This window comes from Heptranchias perlo, chromosome 17, assembly GCF_035084215.1.
Source record: "Heptranchias perlo isolate sHepPer1 chromosome 17, sHepPer1.hap1, whole genome shotgun sequence".
NCBI classification, from domain to species: Eukaryota; Metazoa; Chordata; class Chondrichthyes; order Hexanchiformes; family Hexanchidae; genus Heptranchias; species Heptranchias perlo.
In genome coordinates this window covers 2,308,226-2,332,197 of record NC_090341.1, presented here as the reverse complement: position 1 = coordinate 2,332,197, position 23,972 = coordinate 2,308,226, and the positions used below count along the sequence as shown (strand labels likewise).

Below are 23,972 nucleotides of genomic sequence, written 5' to 3'. Positions count from 1 at the left end.
CTGGGTGAAAAAGTTCTTTCTCAAATCCCCTCTAAACCTCCCGCCTTTTACCTTGAATCTATGTCCCCTTGTTATAGAACCCTCAACGAAGGGAAAAAGCTCCTTAGTATCCATCCTATCTGTGCCCCTCATAATTTTGTACACCTCAATCATGTCCCCCCTCAGCCTCCTCTGCTCCAAGGAAAACAAACCCAATCTTCCCAGTCTCTCTTCATAGCTGAAGCGCTCCAGCCCTGGTAACATCCTGGTGAATCTCCTCTGCACCCTCTCCAAAGCGATCACATCCTTCCTGTAGTGTGGCGACCAGAACTGCACACAGTACTCCAGCTGTGGCCTAACCAGTGTTTTATAAAGCTCCATCATAACCTCCTTGCTCTTATATTCTATGCCTCGGCTAATAAAGGCAAGTATCCCATATGCCTTCTTTACCACCTTATCTACCTGTTCCGCCGCCTTCAGGGATCTGTGAACTTGCACACCAAGATCCCTCTGACCCTCTGTCTTGCCTAGGGTCCTCCCATTCATTGTGTATTCCCTTGCCTTGTTAGTCCCTCCAAAGTGCATCACCTCGCACTTTTCCGGGTTAAATTCCATTTGCCACTGTTCCGCCCATCTGACCAACCCATCTATATCGTCCTGCAGACTGAGGCTATCCTCCTCACTATTTACCACCCTACCAATCTTTGTATCATCAGCGAACTTACTGATCATACCTTTTACATTCATATCCAAGTCATTAATGTAGACCACAAACAACAAGGGACCCAGCACCGATCCCTGTGGTACCCCACTGGCCACAGGCATCCAGTCACAAAAACAACCTTCGACCATCACCCTCTGCCTTCTGCCACTAAGCCAGTTTTGTATCCAAAGTGCCAAGGCACCCTGCATAAAAAAATTTCTCATCTCCCCTTTGTCTCTTTTGCCAATTATCTTAAATCTGTGTCCTCTGGTTACCGACCCTCCTGCCACTGGAAACAGTTTCTCCCAATTTACTCTATCAAAACCCCTCATAATTTTGAACACCTCAATCAAATCATAGAAAGGTTACAGCACGGAAGGAGGCCACTCAGCCCATCGAGTCCGCACCGGCTCTATGCAAGAGCAATCCAGTTAGTCCCACTCCCCCGCCCTTTCCCCGTAGCCCTGCAATTTTTTTTCTTTCAAGTACTTATCCAGTTCCCTTTTGAAGGCCATGATTGAATCTGCCTCCACCACCCCCTCGGGCAGTGCATTCCAGATCCTAACCACTCGCTGTGTAAAAAAGTTTTTCCTTATTCCGCCTTTGGTTCTTTTACCAATCACCTTAAATCTATGTCCTCTGTTCCTTGACCCTTCCGCCAATGGGAACAGTTTCTCTCTTTCCAATCTGTCTAAACCCTTCATGACTTTGAACACCTCTATCAAATCTCCTCGCAACCTTGCCTGCTTTAAGGAGAACAATCCCAGCTTCTCCAGTCTCTCCACGTAACTAAAGTCCCTCATCCCTGGAACCGTTCTAGTAAATCTCCTCTGCACCCTCTCTAAAGCCTGTACTTAGGTGTATAGGCAAATGTCAAAGGAACACTAACCTTTGACACCGACCAGTGAGGGCGTTCTGACAATACACAGGGCTGAAATACGTCCTATTGATAATTGTGATGAAAATTAAAACAACTAAGTGCGAAATCGACTTTACCACTATGGTTGTTGACATGAGGCGGGGGGAAGTTTGAACTCCCCTCCCCATGGTGTTTACCGTTGTGTTTTACTTTAGTTCAGAACATTTTTAGGCCAAATGAGGTTAGTTATGTTGGAATAGAAAATGTTGAATGAGGATAGAGTAGTTTAGCGGTTCTGTTACTAGACTAATAATCCAGAGAATGAGAGTTCAATCCCACCATGTTTGACAATTTGATTTCAGTTTAAAATATCTGGAAATAGAAAGCTGGGATCAGTAAAGGAGATCATGAAGCTGTCGGATTGTCGTAAAAACCCAACTGGTTCAATAACCTGGGAAGGAAACCTGCCGTCCTTACCCAGTCTGGGCCTATTTGTGACTCCAGTCCCCACACCAACGTGGTTGACTCTCAACTGCCCTCTGAAGTGGCCCCTCTGTTGTATCAAAGCCGCTACCAGCGGTTCAAGAAGGCGGCCCACCACCATCTTCACAGGGCAACTAGGGATGGGTAATAAATGCCGGCCTTGCCAGCGACATCCCAAGAATGAATAAAAATTTAAAATGCTCAACCAGATGATCAGCATCTGTAAGAGGAGGTGAGTTTAACATTTCAGCTGAGACCTGGCATCAGAGGTGGGCCCAGGTTTGGAGTCTAATCATTTCACCCCGAGACATTGACCTGTCTTTTCTCTCCCTGGTGTCGTGCATTTCCGTCATTTTCTTGGGGTGTGGGGATTATTCCAATTTCCCAGTTGTCGTTGATTTTGATTTTTCGAAGAGTTTATTTTAAAAGGTGCTGAAGATCGATTCGTTGATCAATCACAATCAACGAATGTAATTGATTTCTTTGCCCTGCAGCCTGTGACTGTGACCCTGATGGATCTCTGAATGGTGGAATCTGCGACAGTCGCGATGACTTGACCGTGGGGACAATCGCAGGACAGTGTCGGTGCAAGGACCACGTGAGGGGCCCACGATGTGATAAATGCAAAGCTGGCTACTTCGGGCTCAGTGCGGAGAATCTACAGGGCTGTCAGCGTGAGTCCCCTCCACGCACTTTACTCTGCTCCTGACTGAAATCATTCAGATCTGTTAAATCCCCAATGAATCTGATTTAATCCAATTTTTGATCCCATTGCAGAGTTTTAACGAGAGGACTTGCATTTATATAGCGCCTTTCACTACCTCAGAACATCCCAAAGGGTTTTTACAGCCAATGAAGTAATTTTGAAGTGTAGTCACTGTTGTAATGTAGGAAACGCAGCAGCCAATTTGTGCAGAGCAAGATCCCACAAACTGCAATGTGATAATGAACAGATCATCTGTTTTATTGATGTTGGTTGAGGAATAAATATTGGCCAAGGACAACTCCCCTGCTTTTCTTCCAATAGTGGCCATGGGATCTTTTACGTCCACCTGAGAGGGCAGACAGGGCCTCTCTTTAACATCTCATCCATAAGACGGCACAGCACTCCATCAGTACTGGCTCGGGGAGTATCGGCCTAGGTTATGGGCTCAAGTCTCCGGAGTGGGATTATGAATCCACGACCTAGTCTGACTCGGAGGCGAGAGTGCTACCCACTGAGCCACGGCTGATAAAAGGATCTGCACTCTGTATAGAACCGCCAGCCCTGACACAATCCTGGCCAAAGTCTGACCTTTAACGGGGACCTTGGTGTTCAGTTTCTGTCGGCCCTCCCAACCGATTAGGCTCAAGGCTGCAGGATGTGTCGAATTAATCAGCCTCCAGTTACAATCCAGTCTAACCATTTGCATTGGAATTGTGATCATTCTACATTCAGACCCAGTGAGGGTGGATTCAGTGGTTTTATTTCAAATGATAACTGTAGCCTTTGGTGGTGAACACACCGCCCAGTTTTGGTACTGAGCCAAACAGAGCAGGAAGATCTCTTGTCTCAAGCCTGGTTCCTGCTGATTTAGCGAAACTCTGGCGGATGAGGGGATAAAGACAAAGAAAGAACTTGCATTTATATAGCGCCTTTCACGACCCAAAGCACTTTACAGCCAATGAAGTATTTTTAAAGTGTAGTCACTGTTATAATGTAGGAGCCAATTTGCACGCAGCAAGATCCCACAAACAGCAATGTGATAATGACCAGATAATCTGTTTTTTAGTGATGTTGGTTGAGGGTTAAATATTGGCCCAGGACACCGGGGAGAACTCCCCTGCTCCTTCTTTGAAATAGTGGCCGTGGGATCTTTTATATTCACCTGAGATGGCAGACAGGATCTCTGATTAACATCTCATCTAAAAGACGGCACCTCCGACAGTGCAGCACTCCCTCAGTATTGGTACTGGGAGTGTCAGCTTGGATTATGGGCTCAAGTCTCTGAAGTGGAACTTGTACCCACGACCTTCTGACTCATAGGTGAGAGTGATACCCACTGAGCCAAGGCTGACCACCTCTGTGTCTTGAAATGAAGGATGGGAGAACTGGCTGGTGTTTCATTCTATGGCCCCTGCTGTAAAGTGAGTGTGTGGATGTTGTGAGGACAGGATCAGGTGTGACACTCTGCACCTGCCTGACATTCCATCACTGCTGCCTGGGTCCCCCTCGCCCCACACTATCCCAGCCCAGACTGTGAGCAATCCTCCTCCCGAACTCTCCGCCAACACCCCTTGGAGGGACAAGCAAGGCTCCATCACTCCCTCCTTGTGTCAGGTGTCAGCCGTGGCTCAGTGGGTAGCACGCTTGCCACTGAGTCAGAAGGTTGTGGGTTCAAGTCCCACTCCAGAGACTTGAGCCCATAATCCAGGCCACCACTCCTAGTGTAGTACTGAGGGAGTGCTGCACTGTCAGGGGTGCTGTCTTTTGGATGAGAAGTAAAACCAAGATCCCGTCTGCCCACTCAGGTAAATGTAAAAGATCCCATGACACTATTTCAAAGAAGAGTTCTCTCCAATGTCCTGGGCCAATATTTATCACTAAAACTAATTATCTGGTCATTATCACCTGCCCTCTCAGGTGGATGTAAAAGATCCCACAGCCACTACTGGAAGAAGAGGAGGGGAGTTCTCCCTGGGGTCCTGGGCCAATATTTATCCCTCAACCAACATCACTAAAACAGATTATCCAGTCATTATCACATTACTGTTTGTGGGATCTTGCTGTGCGCAAATTGGCTGCCATGTTTTCTAGATTACAAGTGACTACACTTCAAAAATACCTCATTGGCTGTGAAGCTGGGGCATCCTGAGGTCATGTAAAGGCGCTATATAAATGCAAGTCTTCCTTTTCTTGTCCCCTGGTTAGTGCTTCTGCATGACAGTGAAACTCAGTTCTGTATCTTGCTCTGTCAGGATGCCACATCCTCCACCATTCCATGACTTACTGCACTCCAGCCCACTGCCTGTCCGAGCCTCGAGCTCAGTGGGAACATTCCCACCTCGCAGTTAGAAGGAGCAGGGTTCGAACCACACTCCGGGCAGTCCCGGGCAGCGGAGGCCGGAGCTCCGGGCAGTCCCGGGCAGCGGAGGCCGGAGCTCCGGGCAGTCCCGGGCAGCGGAGGCCGGAGCTCCGGGCAGTCCCGGGCAGCGGAGGCCGGAGCTCCGGGCAGTCCCGGGCAGCGGAGGCCGGAGCTCCGGGCAGTCCCGGGCAGCGGAGGCCGGAGCTCCGGGCAGTCCCGGGCAGCGGAGGCCGGAGCTCCGGGCAGTCCCGGGCAGCGGAGGCCGGAGCTCCGGGCAGTCCCGGGCAGCGGAGGCCGGAGCTCCGGGCAGTCCCGGGCAGCGGAGGCCGGAGCTCCGGGCAGTCCCGGGCAGCGGAGGCCGGAGCTCCGGGCAGTCCCGGGCAGCGGAGGCCGGAGCTCCGGGCAGTCCCGGGGAGCGGAGGCCGGAGCTCCGGGCAGTCCCGGGGAGCGGAGGCCGGAGCTCCGGGCAGTCCCGGGGAGCGGAGGCCGGAGCTCCGGGCAGTCCCGGGGAGCGGAGGCCGGAGCTCCGGGCAGTCCCGGGGAGCGGAGGCCGGAGCTCCGGGCAGTCCCGGGGAGCGGAGGCCGGAGCTCCGGGCAGTCCCGGGGAGCGGAGGCCGGAGCTCCGGGCAGTCCCGGGGAGCGGAGGCTCTGAATTCTGGGCTGACATCCAGCGGGATTCTCTTGTTCGGTGCGTGTGGGCGGCCCCCCCTCATTGTATGGGTTGTGGGAGCCCATAAAACCCTCCCCCCCCCCCCCCCCAGATAGGACTAACCCCACTATCGGCCGGTATAAAGATGGTTACGGCCATGGAAGGAGTGTTCACGTCGCGGCCTATCAGACTGTTAATCAGCCGGCGAATCCTCCCACTACCTCACACTGTTCTTGAAGATAGGAAATGATGATCAGCCCACTGCTTGCTTCTGCTAAATGTAACAATTTTGAAGCTTGAAAGCAAGAAGATAGAGGGTTAATGATGAATGAATCTGTGCCTCCTGCAGCCTGTTGGTGCGATCCCTTTGGGACGGTGGCAGACGGCCTGCCCTGTGATCCCGTCAGTGGAGACTGTTTCTGTAAGAGGCTGGTGACTGGCCGCAGCTGTAACCAGTGTCTGGTGAGTCCGCCTGTGATCGTATACAAGCCCATCGCCTGTGCCCCCCCCCCCCCATCGCCCCTCCCCCTCCTCATGTCCATCCCTACCCCTGGCTCTTTGAAAGAGCTATCCAATTAGTCCCATTCTCCTGCTCTTTCCCCGTAGCCCTGTAAATTTTTTCCCTTCAAGTGTTTATCCAATTCCCTTTTGAAAGCTACGATTGAATCTGCTTCCACCGCCCTTTCAGGCAGCGCATTCCAGATCTTAACTACTCACTGCGTAAAAATGTTTCCTCATGTCACCTCTGGCTCTTTTGCCAATCATCTTAAATCTGTATTCCTCTGGATACCGACCCTTCTTCGCTGGAAACAGTTTCTCCTTATTTACCGTCAAAACAGTTCATGATTTTGAACACATAGAATCATAGAATGGTTACAGCACAGAAGGAGGCCATTCGGCCCATCAACTCCATGCCGGCTCTATGCAAGAGCAATCCAGCTAGTCCCACTCCCCCGCCCTTTCCCTGCAGCCCTGCAATTTTTTTCCTATCAAGTACTTATCCAGTTCCCTTTTGAAGGCCATGATTGAATCTGCCTCCACCACCCCCTCGGGCAGTGCATTCCAGATCCTAACCACTCGCTGTGTAAAAAAGTTTTTCCTCATGTTACCTTTGGTTCTTTGGCCAATCACCTTAAATCTATGTCCTCTGGTTCTTGGCCTTTCTGCCAATGGGAACAGTTTCTCTCTATCTACTCTGTCTAGACCCTTCATGACTTTGAATACCTCGAACAAATCTCCTCTTAACTGTCTCTGTTCCAAGGAGAACAACCCCAGCTTCTCCAGTCTATCCACATAACTAAAGTCCCTCATCTTTGGAATCATTCTAGCAAATCTCTTCTGCACCCTCTCTAAGGCCTTCACATCTTTCCTAAAGTGCGGTGCCCAGAACTGGACACAATACTCCAGTTGTGGTCAAGCCAGTGTTTTATAAAGGTTCATCATGACTTCCATACTTTTGCACTCTATGCCTTATTTATAAAGTCCAGGATTCCGTATGCTTTTTTAACCACTTTCTCAACCTGCCCTGCCACCTTCAACGATTTGTGCACATATACCCCCAGATCTCTCTGTTCCTATACCCTTTTTAGAGTTGTGCCCTCTAGTTTATATTTCCTCTCCTTGTTCTTCCTACCGAAATGTATCACTTTGAATTTTTCTGCGTTAAATTTCATCTGCCACGTGTCCACCCATGCCACCAGCCTGTCTATATCCTCTTGAAGTCCATCACTATCCTAGCTGTTCACTACCCTTCCAAGTTTTGTGTCATCTGCAAATTTGGAAATTGTTCCCTGTACACCCAAGTCCAAGTCATTTATATCAAGAAAAGCAGTGGTCCCAGCACTGACCCCTGAGGAACACCACTGTACACCTCTCTCCAGTCTGAAAAAAATCTCTATCAAATCTCTCCTTAACCTTCTCTGTTCTAAGGAGAACAATCCCTGCTTCTCCAGTCTCTCCACATAACTGAAGTCCTTCATCCTTGGTACCATTGCAATAAATCTCTGCTGCACCCTCTCTAAGGCCTTGACATCCTTCCTAAAGTGTGGTGCCCAGAATTGAACACAAGGTAGAAAAATCTCCGGGACCTGATGAAATGTATCCCAGGACGTTATGGGAGGTAAGGGAGGAAATTGCGGGTCCCCTAGCAGAGATATTTAAATCATCGACAGCGACAGGTGAGGTGCCTGAAGATTGGAGGGTAGCAAATGTTGTGCCTTTGTTTAAGAAGGGAGGCAGGGAAAAGCCTGGGAACTACAGACCGGTGAGCCTGACATCTGTAGTGGGTAAGTTGTTAGAGGGTATTCTGAGAGACAGGATCTACAGGCATTTGGAGAGGCAGGGACTGATTAGGAACAGTCAGCATGGTTTTGTGTGAGGAAAATCATGTCTCACGAATTTGATTGAGTTTTTTGAAGGGGTAACCAAGAAGATAGATGAGGGCTGTGCAGTAGACGTGGTCTACATGGACTTCAGCAAAGCCTTTGACAAGGTACCGCATGGTAGGTTGTTACATAAGGTTAAATCTCACGGGATCCAAGGTGAGGTAGCCAATTGGATACAAAATTGGATTGACGACAGAAGACAGAGGGTGGTTGTAGAGGGTTGTTTTTCAAACTGGAGGCTTGTGACCAGCGGTGTGCCTCAGGGATCGGTGCTGGGTCCGCTGTTATTTGTTATTTATATTAATGATTTGGATGAGAATTTAGGAGGCTTGGTTAGTAAGTTTGCAGATGACACCAAGATTGGTGGCATTGTGGACAGTGAAGAAGGTTATCTAGGATTGCAACGGGATCTTGATAAATTGGGCCAGTGAGCCGATGAATGGCAGATGGAGTTTAATTTAGATAAATGTGAGGTGATGCATTTTGGTAGATCGAATCGGGCCAGGACCTACTCCGTTAATGGTAGGGCGTTGGGGAGAGTTATAGAACAAAGAGATCTAGGAGTACAGGTTCATGGCTCCTTGAAAGTGGAGTCACAGGTAGATAGGGTGGTGAAGAAGGCATTCAGCATGCTTGGTTTTATTGGTCAGAACATTGAATACAGGAGTTGGGATGTCTTGTTGAAGTTGTACAAGACATTAGTAAGGCCACACTTGGAGTACTGTGTACAGTTCTGGTCACCCTATTATAGAAAGGATATTATTAAACTAGAAAGAGTGCAGAAAAGATTTACTAGGATGCTACCGGGACTTGATGGTTTGACTTATAGGGAGAGGTTGGATGGACTGAGACTTTTTTCCCTGGAGAGTAGGAGGTTTAGGGGTGATCTTATAGAAGTCTATAAAATAATGAGGGGCATAGATAAGGTAGATAGTCAAAATCTTTTCCCAAAGGTAGGGGAGTCTATAACGAGGGGGCATAGATTTAAGGTGAGAGGGGAGAGATACAAAAGGGTCCAGAGGGGCAATTTTTTCACTCAAAGGGTGGTGAGTGTCTGGAACGAGCTGCCAGAGGCAGTAGTAGAGGCGGGTACAATTTTGTCTTTTAAAAAGTATTTGGACAGTTACATGGCTAAGATGGGTATAGAGGGATATGGGCCAAGTGCAGGCAACTGGGACTAGCTTAGTGGTATAAACTGGGCGACATGGACATGTTGGGCCGAAGGGCCTGTTTCCATGTTGTAAACTTCTATGATTCTATAATACTCCAGCTGAGGCCTAACCAGTGTTTTATAAAGGTTTAGCATAACTTCCTTGCTTTTGTACTCTATGCCTCAATTAATAAAGCCCAGGATCCCATATGCTTTTTTAACAGCCTTCTCAACTTGTCCTGCCACCTTCAAAGATTTGTGTACATACACCCCCAGGTCTCTCTGTTCCTGCACCCCCTTTAAAATTGTACCATTTAGTTTATATTGCTTCTTTTCAATCTTCCTACCAAAATGCAGCACTTCACACTTCTGTGCATTAAATTTCATCTGCCATGTGTCTGCCCATTTCACCAGTCTGTCTATGTCCTCCTGAAGTCTGTTACTATCCTTCACATTGTTTACTACATTTATGAGTTTTTTGTCATCAGCAAACTTTGAAATTATATCCTCTATATCCATGTCTAGGTCATTTATATCAAAAAGAGCAGTGGTCCTAATACTGACCCCGGGGAACACCACTGTATACTTCCCTCCAGTCTGAAAAACAACCGTTCACCACTACTCTCTGTTTTCTGTCCCCGAGCCAATTTTGTATCCACACTGTCACTGTTTCTTTAATTTTGCTAATCGGTCTATTATGTGGTACTTTATCAAATGCCTTTCGAAAGTCCATATACACAACATCAACCGCACTACCCTCATCAACCCTCTCCGTTACCTAATGAAAGAACTCAAGCAAGTTAGTCAAACACGATTTTCCTTTAACAAATCTGTTCTGACTTTTCCAAGTGCCAATTTATTTTGTCCCGGGTTATTGTCTCTGGTAGTTTCTTACTACCGATGTTAGGCTGACTGGCCTGTCATTGCCGGGTTTATCCCCCTCCCTTTTTTTGAACAGGGGGTAACATTTGCAATCCTCCAGTCCTCCGGCACCGTCCCCATATCTAAGGAGGATTGGAAGATTGTGGCCAGAGTCTCCGCAATTTCCACCCTTACTTCCCTCAGTAACCGAGGATGTATCCCATCTGGACCGGGTGACTTTTCTACTTTGAGTTCTGCCAATCTTTTAAGTACCTCCTCTTTATCTATTTTTACCCTATCCAATGTCACTACTACCCCCTCCTTTACTCTACAATGGCAGCATCTTCTTCTCCAGTGAAGACCAATGTGAAATATTCATTCAGTACCTCAGCCACGCCCTCTGCCTCCACAAGAAGATCTCCTTTTTTGTCCTTAATCAGTCCCACCCTTCCTTTCACTATCCTTTTACTATTTATATAGAATCATAGAATCATAGAAGTTACAACATGGAAACAGGCCCTTCGGCCCAACATGTCCATGTCGCCCAGTTTATACCACTAAGCTAGTCCCAATTGCCTGCACTTGGCCCATATCCCTCGATACCCATCTTCCCCATGTAACTGTCCAAATGCTTTTTAAAAGACAAAATTGTACCCGCCTCTACTACTGCCTCTGGCAGCTCGTTCCAGACACTCACCACCCTTTGAGTGAAAAAATTGCCCCTTTGGATCCTTTTGTATCTCTCCCCTCTCACCTTAAATCTGTTATATGTTTATAAAAGATTTTTGGATTCCCTTTTATGTTAGCTGCTAATCGAATCTCATACTCTCTCTTTGCCCCTCTTACTCCCTTTTTTCGATCTCCTCGGTACTTTCTGTATTCAGCCTGGTTCTCTACTGCATAATGAACCTTACATTCATCATAAGCCTCCTTTTTCTGTTTCGTTTGAGCGTGTGTGTGTGTGTCTATCTCTGCATGTAATGTAATAAACACTATTGAAGCTGTATCGGTTGGACGCTGAGTGTGATTTTGTCCAATCTTATGCAGGTTGAGCACTGGGCACTGAGCCATGATCTTAACGGGTGTCGAGCCTGTGAGTGTGATGTCGGAGGAGCTCACGACAACCAGTAAGTAGCAAATTCACTCAAATTTCAGATTGCTAATTCTATGTCATTCTGGGGTGAGGGAGTGACGGGGTTTCAGGAGAGCATTGTCCTTCCACAAACCATCAAGGGAAGAAATTTGCAGGGTCTGGAACTGTTTCTGGGAAATTTCTGTTTTGTTTTCCTGTCAACTGTGTAAATATTTTTTCGTGTGTTTGTTTCATTTGCTTATACAACTGCTCGATCTCAGTGCTGGGAATGGAACAGGTTCCCATTTCAAGCTCCTAGAGACCAAATCAAACACTCCCAGGGCAGGTACAGCACAGGTTAGATACAGAGTAAAGCTCCCTCTACACTGTCCCATCAAACACTCCCAGGGCAGGTACAGCACAGGTTAGATACAGAGTAAAGCTCCCTCTACACTGTCCCATCAAACATTCCCAGGGCAGGTACAGCACGGGTTAGATACAGAGTAAAGCTCCCTCTACACTGTCCCATCAAACACTCCCAGGGCAGGTACAGCACGGGTTGGATAGAGAGTAAAGTTCCCTCTATGCTCCGAGGCCCCGCACTGACCCACACTGACCTGCGTTGACCTTTCTTCGAGCGTGATCCCGATTTGATGAGACGTTCGATTGTGGGCAAGTATCAGGGCCCACCCTGGTCCTGCCCTGACCCCACACACTTTCCAGCAGCAGTCACTGGTGACCAGGAGTGAGGTTAATTTCTGCTCTTCCCCCCACCTCCGCCAGCTCAGGGATGACCATTCCATTGCCCCCAGTGCAATGATGGGAGGACCCATCCGGGCTGTTCCTGACACGATCATTAGTGCAGTGACCTCGGTCCTGCTCCTCTCTACACACTTTTTTACACGATTCACCTCCTCTCTGCTCACACTCAGGTGCTCGATGGAAAGTGGTCAGTGTCGCTGTCGGAGTCACATGGTTGGCAGGCAATGTACCCAGGTGGATTCTGGATATTTCTTCATGGCTCTCGATCACTACACGTATGAGGCGGAGTTGGCCCAGCTTGGCACGGTAAGTGTGTGCACCCTACACACGGCGGAGCGTGCGGGCCCTGTGTACAATGCATTGTGCGCGCCCTGTGTACGATACAGTGTGCTCTGTGTTTGGGGCTGAAATTGCTGCTGAGAAATCCCCTGCCAGTCAGTCCTGAATCCCCCCACAGTGATGCTGGATCTTCCTTTACACCCAGGTGGCACCGTCCATTGGAAAGTCTCATTCTGACCCCTGGCAGAGTGGGACACGAGCCCGATACCCGGCTGTAAGCGAATGGAAAGTGGAGGCCAGAGAAGAGCATGTAGAATTGACTTATCCCAACACCATCCCCCAATCCTCACCCCGAGAATGCTGACTCTTGTTGGGGTGCAGTCCTGCAGCCCCCTGGTACCCCACACAAGTGGCTGTTGTTCATGTGTCAGTGGAGACACAGAGTGTTGGGGACTGTTCAACCCTGAGGGCATCAGAACTGAGCCCGAATCTGTTCTCGCCCCATTCTCACTCTTTCACACGTGCTCTCTCTCTCTCTCTCACACACACACACACACACACACACACACAAACACGTGCCTTCTCACACGCACATTCGCGCATCTTCACTCTCACACACGTGCTCTCTCACACCACACTGGATTGTCTTTATTTGGATATTCTCAGAGGTCCATTAATACCTAATACTGATGTTAGACTGACGGGTCTGAGCATGCCCAGTGCGGACTCTGCTCAATTATGGACCAGTGTTTAATTGGGGACCTACAACCGGCAGTAGGACCCTAATTTGCATTTCAAGGCACCTAACGCCTGTTTCAGGAATGCCTCTGGGGAGATCGCCACCCGAAATTGGTCCCCCCAATATTGATCTTACGTCCAAAAAATAGGCACGACTATGTTGAATTTCTCCCCTAATATTTCATAGCAAAGTCCCTCCCGGCATTTCTAAGGATGACACGGCAGTAAACTCCAGCCACAGGGAGGTAATCAGTTGTGACAGTGCGCTTATTAAATCAGCCGTCATCTCTTTGTCCCTCGGTCCCTCTAATCTCCTCGACACAGCCGCAGGAAGCATTTTGATCCTCGTCTCTCTCTGCAAACAAGAGGGACAAAACTCAAAGGATTTACTTCACCCTCTGTTGGAAGATCTGTCGCTTCAATCAGACACAAACATCCACAGACCGGGAACTAGTGATGCTCATTTTCAAACTAAAAATACATCAAACTTATTCAGAGTTGTCAAGGGGTATTACATCGTTCTGTGTTAAACACTCTGTTTCATGACCGACTTACTGGCCAAGCACAGTGACTGTTTGCTTTGCTCATTGGTGCACATGCAGTGTTACAGAGGAGGCGAAACACCCCAAACTTTCCAAATCGACAGAACTTTCACCAGTTAGGTGAGTGAGATGGGGGGAGTGATAGACAAAGAGAGTGAGGGGGGAGAGAGAGGAAGAGAGAGAGAGACAGCAACACAGACTGGGGGGGTGGGTGAAGAGAGAGCAGGGCTCAGAGAAAAAGAATGAAACAGTGACAAAGAGAGAGAGACAGACAGATAGAGGGAAAGAGAGGAAAGGAGAGAGGGAGGAAGAGGGAGAGATGCTATAATTCTATCTATCTTTTTCCCTGTCTGTCTCTGTCTCTCTCCGTCTCTGTTCTCTGACTCTCTGTCTCTGACTCACTCTCTCTCCGTCTGTGTTTCTCACCATCTCTCTCTCCCTCCCTCCTTCCACTGTCCGACTCAGGAGTCGGGGTCGGATTAACACATGGTATGGGTTCCCTTCCCAAGGGTCAGTTTGGTTACAGCCTGTTATATTGTGCTATGATTTGCTTTATTCCTATAACAATCTGTCAATGGTTGTCTCCAATGATGAACTGATGATCTGAGCAACATCTGGTGGGTACAGTTGTTTCTCGCTGTGTCTGTTTGATTTGTTTTTAACCGTTTTCCCGATCAGGGAGTGACAGTGGTACAGCGGGAACAGGGAACTAATCGCCCCATTACTTGGACTGGGACTGGATTCGCGAAGGTACCGGAACGTGGTGTCTTGGAATTCCGAATCAACAACATCCCGTATTCCATGGAGTACGACTTGGTAATCCGCTACGAGCCACAGGTAATTAAAGGGGAAGTCGCACCACATTAGCAAACAGGAAGTGAATCCCTCACACAGCTTCACAATAGATACATTCACTCTGGAACTTTTTTTTTATTGCGTCTTACTTTCTCCTCCCGTCTGCTGAAGCCGCAACTAGAATGTTAGACACACTGGCTGCCGTCCACCACTATTCTTCCTGTGTTAACCAAGGTGGTGAGAGTCGGCCGGCTATTTGACTGTGTGAGGCATCACCACCCAGCCTGACCCGATCCTTATCTAAGACAGAGACAGACACACACACACACCTTCCAGCAGGGGCCTGTCGATAGAGATCAGACTGGTCACCACAGACTGGAGCTGAAACAGCTCAATTAACGGATTCCGCACAGATTGCGCTTCAGAGGCATGAGGGATCGTGTCTAGAAGGCTCAATACAACACTGCACACTTTGCACATTCTGTTCCTGAGCACACTGGTTGCCAAGGAGAAGTCCACAGTTCCAGCTGTAGATTAATTCATCCACTGAGACTCTTCACAGGAAGATTACACTGTGAAAATCTCCCAAACCACCTTGACCTTGAAAATGGCACCAAGACTCCCATTTCCCTCCATCCTTTTAAAATATTAGTTGATGTTCTGAAGCGTTGGACACAGAGAGTTAAGATCAACCCTAGTGGGGTTAGAGGGTGGGGGTTAATTGGACCAGGGGGCGCAGACATAATTCACTCCCCATTTCATAGAGAGTAAAGCTCCCTCTTCACTGTCCCATCAAACACTCCCAGGGCAGGTACAGCACGGGTTAGATACAGAGTAAAGCTCCCTCTTCACTGTCCCATCAAGCACTCCCAGGGCAGGTACAGCACGGGTTAGATACAGAGTAAAGCTCCCTCTTCACTGTCCCATCAAGCACTCCCAGGGCAGGTACAGCACGGGTTAGATACAGAGTAAAGCTCCCTCTACACTGTCCCATCAAACACTCCCAGGGCAGGTACAGCACGGGTTAGATACAGAGTAAAGCTCCCTCTACACTGTCCCATCAAACAATCCTAGGGCAGGTACAGTATGGGTTAGATACAGAGTAAAGCTCCCTCTGCACTGTCCCATCAAACACTCCCAGGGCAGGTAGAGCACAGGTTAGATACTGAGTAAAGCTCCCTCTACACTGTCCCATCAAACACTCCCAGGGCAGGTAGAGCACAGGTTAGATACAGAGTAAAGCTCCCTCTACACTGTCCCATCAAACATTCCCAGGGCAGGTACAGCACGGGTTAGATACAGAGTAAAGCTCCCTCCACACTGTCCCATCAAACAATTCCAGGGCAGGTACAGTTTGGGTTAGATACAGAGTAAAGCTTCCTCTCCAGATGGGCAGAAAAAGTGGCAAATGGAATTCAATTCGGAGAAGTGTGAGGTAATGCATTTGGGAAGAACAAAGGAGTACACAATAAATGGGAGGATACTGAGAGTGTAGAGGAAGTGAGGGACCTTGGAGTACATGTCCACAGATCCCTGAAGGTAGCAGGACAGGTAGATAAGGTGGTTAAAAAGGCATACGGGATACTTTCGTTTATTAGCTGAGGCATAGAATATAAGAGCAGGGAGGTTATGCTAGAATTGTATAAAATACTGGTTAGGCCACAGCTAGAGTACTGCGTACAGTTCTGGTCACCACATTACAGGAAAGATGTGATTGCACTAGAGAGGGTACAGAGGAGATTTACAAGGATGTTGCCAGGACTGGAGAATTTTAGCTATGCGGAAAGATTGGATAGGCTGGAGTTACTTTCTTTGGAGCAGAGGAGGTTGAGGGGTGATTTAATTGAGGTGTATAAAATTATGAGGGGACTAGATAGAGTGGATAGGGAGGACCTATTTCCCTTAGCAGAGAGCTCAATAACCAGGGGGCACAGATTTAAAGTAATTGGTAAAAGGATTAGAGGGGAGTTGAGGGGAATTTTTTTCACCTGGAGGGCGGTGGGGGTCTGGAACTCACTGCCTGAAAGGGTGGTAGAGGCAGAAACCCTCATCGCTTTTACAACGTACTTGGATTTAAAAAAATACTTGGATGTGCACTTGAAGTGCCGTAACCTACAAGGTTAGGGACCAAGATCTGGAAAGTGGGATTAGGCTGGATGGCTCTTTTTCGGCCGGCACAGACACGATGGGCCAAATGGCCTCCTTCCGTGCTGTAAATTTCTTTCATACACTATCCAATCATTTTCTGTCTTGTACCCGCCTATCCCTGCCTCAGAGACAACTTGTTTGGGCTTCGAGAGAGAGAATCTAGCCTGCTTGGTGCTTCCCCAGTTTTAGCCGGAGGCCGATCACCAGATAATCTGACTGGCTCATGTCCCAAAACTGCTTCTTCCGCCCTGTTTGTTGTGCGATGGGCCTCACTGTTCATTCCAAGAGGAGTGAACCGTCAAAGGATTGACCTAGAGCCCCACCTGCGGAATAACCTGGTAATGCAGCACCTTCTATGGGCTGTGTATTAGCATGTGCTGTCACCAGTAACTGCCCCAGGGGACTTAACACCCAGGAACAAGCAACGAGAGGAAACCTTCGCCCCATCAACCTGTGTTGGATTGGAACCCAGGTCCGGGTTGTGAAAGGACTGAATCACCCCCTCCTGCAGCTCCCAGATCCCTGCTCCTCAGCTCTCAGCAGCCACCATGTTACATCAGCAGTGTCTGTGTGATGAGATTTAGGCTCTTTCCATCCCCAGCCTTCAACAAACTAAGACTGATTTCCCATCACTCCCGTATTCAGCACATGATTCCCTTATTGTACATATTGTAACTCCACTGAGTAGCGAGTGAGCTAACTCTGTAAATTTGGAGTTTACAGGCCTTGGAGGGGGTGCAGCGCAGATTCACCAGAATGATACCGGGGCTAAAAGGGTTAAATTACGAGGCCAGGTTGCATAGACTAGGCTTGTATTCCCTTGAGTATGGAAGATTAAAGGGTGATCTAATGAGGTGTTTAAGATGATTAAAGGGATTTGATAGGGTAGATAGAGAGAAACTATTTCCTCTGGTGGGGGGAGTCCAGAACAAGGGGGCAGAACCTTAAAATTAGAGCCAGGCCGTTCAGGGGTGATGTCAGGAAGCACTTCTTCACACAAAGGGGAGTGGAAATCTGGAACTCTCTCCCCCAAAAAGCTGTTAAGGCTGGGGGTCAATTGAAAATTTAAAAGCTTAGATTGATAAGATTTTTGTTGGGTAAGGGGATTAAGGGTTATGGAAGCAAGGCGGGTAAATGGAGTTAAGATACAGATCAACCATGAGCTAACAGTATGGTGGAACAGGCTCGAGGGGCTGAATGGCCTCCTCCTGTTGTATGTTCCACACCCAACAGACACATCTGACAAGACATAACCCTTGGCATCATAATTATGAAGGAACAGGAGTAGTCCATTCATGAAGGGTTTTGATTAAAAACTATTTCCAGTGATTGGGGAGTCAGTAACTAGAGGGGATCGATTTAAGATCATCAAAAGAAAAAAAAGGAGAGCTTAGGATAATTTTTTTTACACAGAGGGTTGTTGGGACATTGAATGTCCGATGAGAAACAGTGGGGGAAGCAGAATCCATAATTGATTTTAAAAGGGAAGTGGATAAATAAATGAAAAAGAAAAAATTATAATAACCTAGGGAAAGGGTAGGAAGTGGGAGTATCAGGAGAGCTCGGTCAGAGATCCAGGCTCGGTAAGGCAAATGGTCTGTTTCTGCGCTGTAAATTGTTTTAATTCTAGTTGTTTTTGCAAGTTTCTCCCCTTTGTTCCTGAACGTGGCTATTTTTTCCGGCTGCCCTCTGGTACATCAATTCCAGTGGCCATTCTTCACTGTGAGCCGGGATAGTACGTTCCAGCAAAGCTAATGAACCGTGGGAGCATCGCACGTTCACATTCCGGCAGGGACAACAAGAACAGTAAGAGATTTTTCACTTCCTGGTGCGGGGGCACTGTGGCCAGTTTCAGTGTCCCTGGCTGAGACGATCCAGCTCACCACAGGCCGAGAAAGATCCTGATCCCTTCCAATCTGCAGGGCTCGGCTCCATGTCAGCTAGAAGTTTGGTGACTGCTCTGTCAGGGGACACCACTGCAATTAGAGTCAAATCCCTCCGACATTTCTTTCCCTATTCCAGTTTCCGGAGGAGTGGGAGAAGGTGTCTGTGACCATCGTCCGGCCAGGCACCATCGCCACCAGCAGTCCCTGCGGCAACACCATTCCCTCCGATGACCTGTTGGTCACCACCTTGCCCTCAGGCTTCAGGTAAGAGATTCATGAATATCTTGGGCTCTAGGACTGTGTGTTAGGGTCAGTGAAAGATTGGAGTTGGAGAGATCGTGTTAAATGATGTTTGCAATCAACTAGTTTTAGTTTCTGTTGGATCGCTGTAACTCTGTACCTCTATGTTTGTGAGTTTTTGCCTCTCTCTGTCTCTCTTCTCTGTCCATCTCTCTCTCTCTGCATCTCTCTGCCTGTCTTTGTGTGTCTGGCTCTCTATGTTGCTCTCTCTCTCTTTGTCTCTGTCTCTCTCAGGTGTCAGCCTTGGTTCAGTGGGTAGCACTCTTATCTTGGAGTCAGAAGGTTGTGGGTTCAAGTCTCACTCCAGAAATTTGAGTGCATAATCCAGGCTGACACTCCCAGTGCTGTACTGAGGGAGTGCACAGTCCTCAGTCTGAGGAACCTCATTAACATATCCCTCAGTCTGAGGAACCTCATTAACACATCCCTCAGTCAGTACATAGCTGCCACAATCCGCAGTCCTTTTTGTCACTTTATTCTCTTTCTGGAGGCAGAGGGCGTGGCTGAGGCACTAAATGAGTACTCTGCATCTGTCTTTACCAAGGATGAAGATGCTACCACAGTCACAGTAAAAGAAGAGGTAGTTGAGATACTGGATGGGCTAAAAATTGTATTAGAAAGGCTGGCTGTACTTAAAGCAGATAAGTCACCCAATCCGGATGGGATGCATCGTAGGTTGCTGAGGGAAATAAGGGTGGAAATTGAGGAGGTACTGGCCATAATCTTCCAAACATCCGTAGATACAGGGATGGTGCCAGAGGACTGGAGAATTGGAAATGTTACATCCTTGTTCAAAAGAGGATGTAAGGATAAACCCAGCAACTACAGGCCAGTCAGTTTAACCTTGGTGGTGGGGAAACTTTTAGAAACGATAATCCGGGATAAAGTTAAGTCACATGGACAAGTGCGGATTAATAAAGGAAAGCCAGCACGGATTTGTTAAAGGCAAATTTTTTTTTATTATTCATTTATGGGATGTGGGCGTCGCTGACAATGCCGACATTTATTGCCCATCCCAAATTGCCTTGAGAAGGTGGTGGTGAGCTGCCTTCTTGAACCGCTGCAGTCCGTGTGGTGACGGTTCTCCCACAGTGCTGTCAGGCAGGGAGTTCCAGAATTTTGACCCAGCGATGATGAAGGAACGGCGATATATTTCCAAGTCGGGATGGTGTGTGACTTGGAGGGGAACGTGCAGGTGGTGTTGTTCCCATGTGCCTGCTGCTCTTGTCCTTCTAGGTGGTAGAGGTCGCGGGTTTGGGAGGTGCTGTCGAAGAAGCCTTGGCGAGTTGCTGCAGTGCATCCTGTGGATGGTGCACACTGCAGCCACGGTGCACCGGTGGTGAAGGGAGTGAATGTTTAGGGTGGTGGATGGGGTACCAATCAAGCGGGCTGCTTTGTCCTGGATGGTGTCGAGCTTCTTGAGTGTTGTTAGAGCTGCACTCATCCAGGCAAGTGGAGAATATTCCATCACACGCCTGACTTGCGCCTTGTAGATGATGGAAAGACTTTGGGGAGTCAGGAGGTGAGTCACTCACCGCAGAATACCCAGCCTCTGACCTGCTCTTGTAGCCACAGTATTTATATGGCTGGTCCAGTTAAGTTTCTAGTCAATGGTGACCCCCAAGATGTTGATGGTGGGGGATTTGGTGATGGTAATGCCGTGGTAATCGTGTTTAACTAACTTGATTGAGTTTTTTGATGAGGTAACAGAGAGGGTTAATGAGGGCAATGCGGTTGACGTTGTGTATATTGAGTTCCAAAAGGCATTTGATTATGTGCCGCATAATAGGCTTGTTATCAAAGTTGAAGTCCATGGAATAAAAGGGGCAGTGGCAGCATGGATACAAAATTGGTTAAGTTACAGGAAATGGAGAGTGGTAGTGAACAGTTGTTTTTCGGACTAGAGGGAGGTGTACAGTGGTGTTCCCCAGGGGTCGGTGCTGGGACCACTGCTTTTCTTGATATAATTGTAAACAATTTTACAACACCAAGTTATAGTCCAACGATTTTATTTTTAATCCCACAAGCTTTCGGGGGCTTTTCAAAGCTTGTGGGATTAAAAATAAAATCGTTGGACTATAACTTGGTGTTGTAAAATTGTTTACAATTGTTAACCCCAGTCCATCACCGGCATCTCCACATCATTTCTTGATATATATTAGTGACTTGAACATGGGTGCACGGAGCACAATTTCAAAATTTGCAGATGACACAAAACTTGGAAGGGTAGTAAACAGTGAGGAGGATAATGACGGACTTCAAGAGGATATAGACAGACTGCTGGAATGGGCGGACACATGGCAGATGAAATTTAACACAGAAAAGTGGCCGGAAGAACAATGAGAGGCAATATAAACTAATGAGTACAATTCTAAAGGGGTACAGGAACAGAGAGACCTGGGGGCATATGTACACAAATCTTTGAAGGTGGCAGGACAGGTTGAGAAAGCGGATAAAACAGCATAGGGGATCCTGGGCTTTATAAATAGAGGCATAGAGTACAAATGCAAGGAAGTTATGACGAATCTTTATAAAACACTGGTTCAACTACAACTGGAGTATTGTGTCCAGTTCTGGGCACTGCGCTTTAGGAAAGATGTGAAGGCCTTTGATAGGATGCAGAAGAGATTTACTAGAATGGTTCCAGGGATGAGAGACTTCAGTTACGTGGACAGACTGGAGAAGCTGGGGTTGTTCTCCTTAGAGCAGAGACGGTTGAGAGGAGATTTGATAGAGGTGTTCAAAATCATAAAGGGTCTAGACAGAGTAGATCGAGAAACTGTTCCCATTGGTGGAAGGGTCAAGAACCAGAGGACATAGATTTAAGGTGATTGACAAAAGAACCAAAGGTGATAGATGTGAGGAAAAACATTTTTACGCAGTGAGTGGTTATGATCCAGAATGCACTGCCAGAGGGGCTGGTCGAGGCAGATTCAATCGTGGCTTTCATAAGGGAATTGGGACTAGCTAGATTGCTCTTGCAGAGAACCGTCACGGACTCGACGGGTTGAATGGCCTCCTTCCGTGCTGTAGCCATTCTATGATACTATGATTCTATTTCAGGTACGTGGTCCTCCCTCAGCCGGTCTGTCTCGAACGTTTAGTCAGCTACACAATCCGACTCGAATTCAAGAGATACATTTCACGAGAGAGGGTTCCTAACGCTAATATTCTCGTGGACTCTGTAAGTAATGGAAATAAGTAGGACATGTGTGTGTGCATGATAGTGCGAGCATGCAAGTATGTTAAGAACATAAGAACATAAGAACATAAGAAATTGGAGCAGGAGTAGGCCAATCGGCCCCTCGAGCCTGCTCCGCCATTCAATAAGATCATGGCTGATCTGATCCCAACCACAAATCTAAAGAACACAAGAAGTCGGAGCAGGACCCGGCCACATAGCCCCTGGGCCCTCTCCGCCACCCACAGGGCATTGACCGATCCGAACTCAGCTTCATGTCCAATTTCCTGCCCGCTCCCCATAACCCCTAATTCCCTTTACTTCTAGGAAACTGTCGATTTCTGTTTTAAATTTATCTAATGATGTAGCTTCCACAGCTTCCTGGGGCAGCAAATTCCACAGACCTACCACCCTCTGAGTGAAGAAGTTTCTCCTCATCTCAGTTTTGAAAGAGCAGCCCCTTATTCTAAGATTATGCCCCCTAGTTCTAGTTTCACCCATCCTTGGGAACATCCTTACCGCATCCACCCGATCAAGCCCCTTCACAATCTTATATGTTTCAGTAAGACCGCCTCTCATTCTTCTGAACTCCAATGAGTAGAGTCCCAATCTACTCAACCTCTCCTCATATGTCCGCCCCCTCATACCCGGGATTAACCGAGTGATCCTTCTTTGTACTGCCTCAAGAGCAAGCATGTCTTTTCTTAAGTATGGAGACCAAAACTGTATGCAGTATTCCAGGTGCGGTCTCACTAATACCTTATATAACTGCAGCAATACCTCCCTGTTTTTATATTCTATCCCCCTAGCAATAAAAGCCAACATTCCGTTGGCTTTCTTGATCACCTGCTGCACCTGCATACCAACTTTTTGATTTTCTTGCACTAGGACCCCCAGATCCCTTTGTACTGCAGTACTTTCCAGTCTCTCGCCATTAAGAAAATAACTTGCTCTCTGATTTTTCCTGCCAAAGTGCATAACCTCACATTTTCCAATATTATATTGCATCTGCCAAATCTCCGCCCACTCACCCAGCCTGTCTATATCCCCTTGCAGGTTTTTTATGTCCTCCTCACTCTCTACTTTCCCTCCCATCTTTGTATCATCTGCAAATTTTGATATGTTGCACTCGGTCCCCTCCTCCAAATCGTTAATATAGATTGTAAAGAGTTGGGGACCCAGCACCGACCCCTGTGGAACACCACTGGTTACTGGTTGCCAGTCCGAAAATGAACCATTTATCCCAACTCTCTGCTTCCTGTTTGATAACCAATCCTCCACCCATGCCAGAATATTACCCCCAATCCCGTGATTTTTTATCTTAAGTAATAATCTTTTATGTGGCACCTTGTCGAATGCCTTCTGGAAGTCTAAATACACTACGTCCACTGGTTCCCCTTTATCCACCCTATACGTTATATCCTCGAAGAACTCAAGCAAATTTGTCAGACATGACTTCCCCTTCATAAAGCCATGCTGACTTTGTCCTATTAAATTATGCTTATCTAAATGTTCCGTTACTGTCTCCTTAATAATAGACTCCAAAATTTTACCCACCACAGATGTTAAGCTAACTGGCCTATAATTTCCAGCCTTCTGCCTACTACCCTTTTTAAATAACGGTGTTACATTAGCAGTTTTCCAATCTGCCGGGACCTCTCCTGAGTCCAGGGAATTTTGGAAAACTATCACCAAAGCATCCACAATCCCTACTGCCACTTCCCTCAAGACCCTAGGATGGAAGCCATCAGGTCCAGGGGATTTATCCGCCTTGAGTCCCATTATTTTACTGAGTACCATCTCTTGAGTGATTTTAATCGTATTTAGCTCCTCCCCCCCGAGAGTCCCCTGTTTGTCCAGTGTTGGGATATTCTTAGTGTCCTCTACTGTAAAGACTGAAACAAAATATTTGTTCAGCATTTTTGCCATCTCCATGTTTCCCACCATTAATTTCCCGGTCTCATCCTCTAAGGGACCTATGTTTGCCTTAGCCACCCTTTTTCTTTTTATATAACTATAGAAACTCTTGCTATCTGTTTTTATATTTTTTGCTAATTTCTTTTCATAATCTAACTTCCCTTTCTTAATCAATCCTTTAGTTACTTTTTGCTGTCTTTTGAAGAATTCCCAATCTTC

The 23,972-nt window shown here is 47.5% G+C and overlaps 1 protein-coding gene across 2 annotated transcripts in view; it reads left to right on the top strand.

Moving 5' to 3' along the window:
• The window catches only part of lamb2 (laminin, beta 2 (laminin S)), a 127,901-nt gene that overhangs the window by 50,295 nt on the left and 53,634 nt on the right, over positions 1-23,972 (top strand). For both annotated transcript variants that reach the window (XM_067998342.1, XM_067998343.1), the window contains 7 exons: positions 2,519-2,698; positions 6,088-6,200; positions 11,181-11,260; positions 12,138-12,273; positions 14,205-14,363; positions 18,492-18,619; positions 21,719-21,839. In XM_067998342.1, the coding sequence (XP_067854443.1) occupies positions 2,519-2,698; positions 6,088-6,200; positions 11,181-11,260; positions 12,138-12,273; positions 14,205-14,363; positions 18,492-18,619; positions 21,719-21,839 (917 nt within the window). The remainder of the gene's footprint in view (positions 1-2,518; positions 2,699-6,087; positions 6,201-11,180; positions 11,261-12,137; positions 12,274-14,204; positions 14,364-18,491; positions 18,620-21,718; positions 21,840-23,972) is intronic.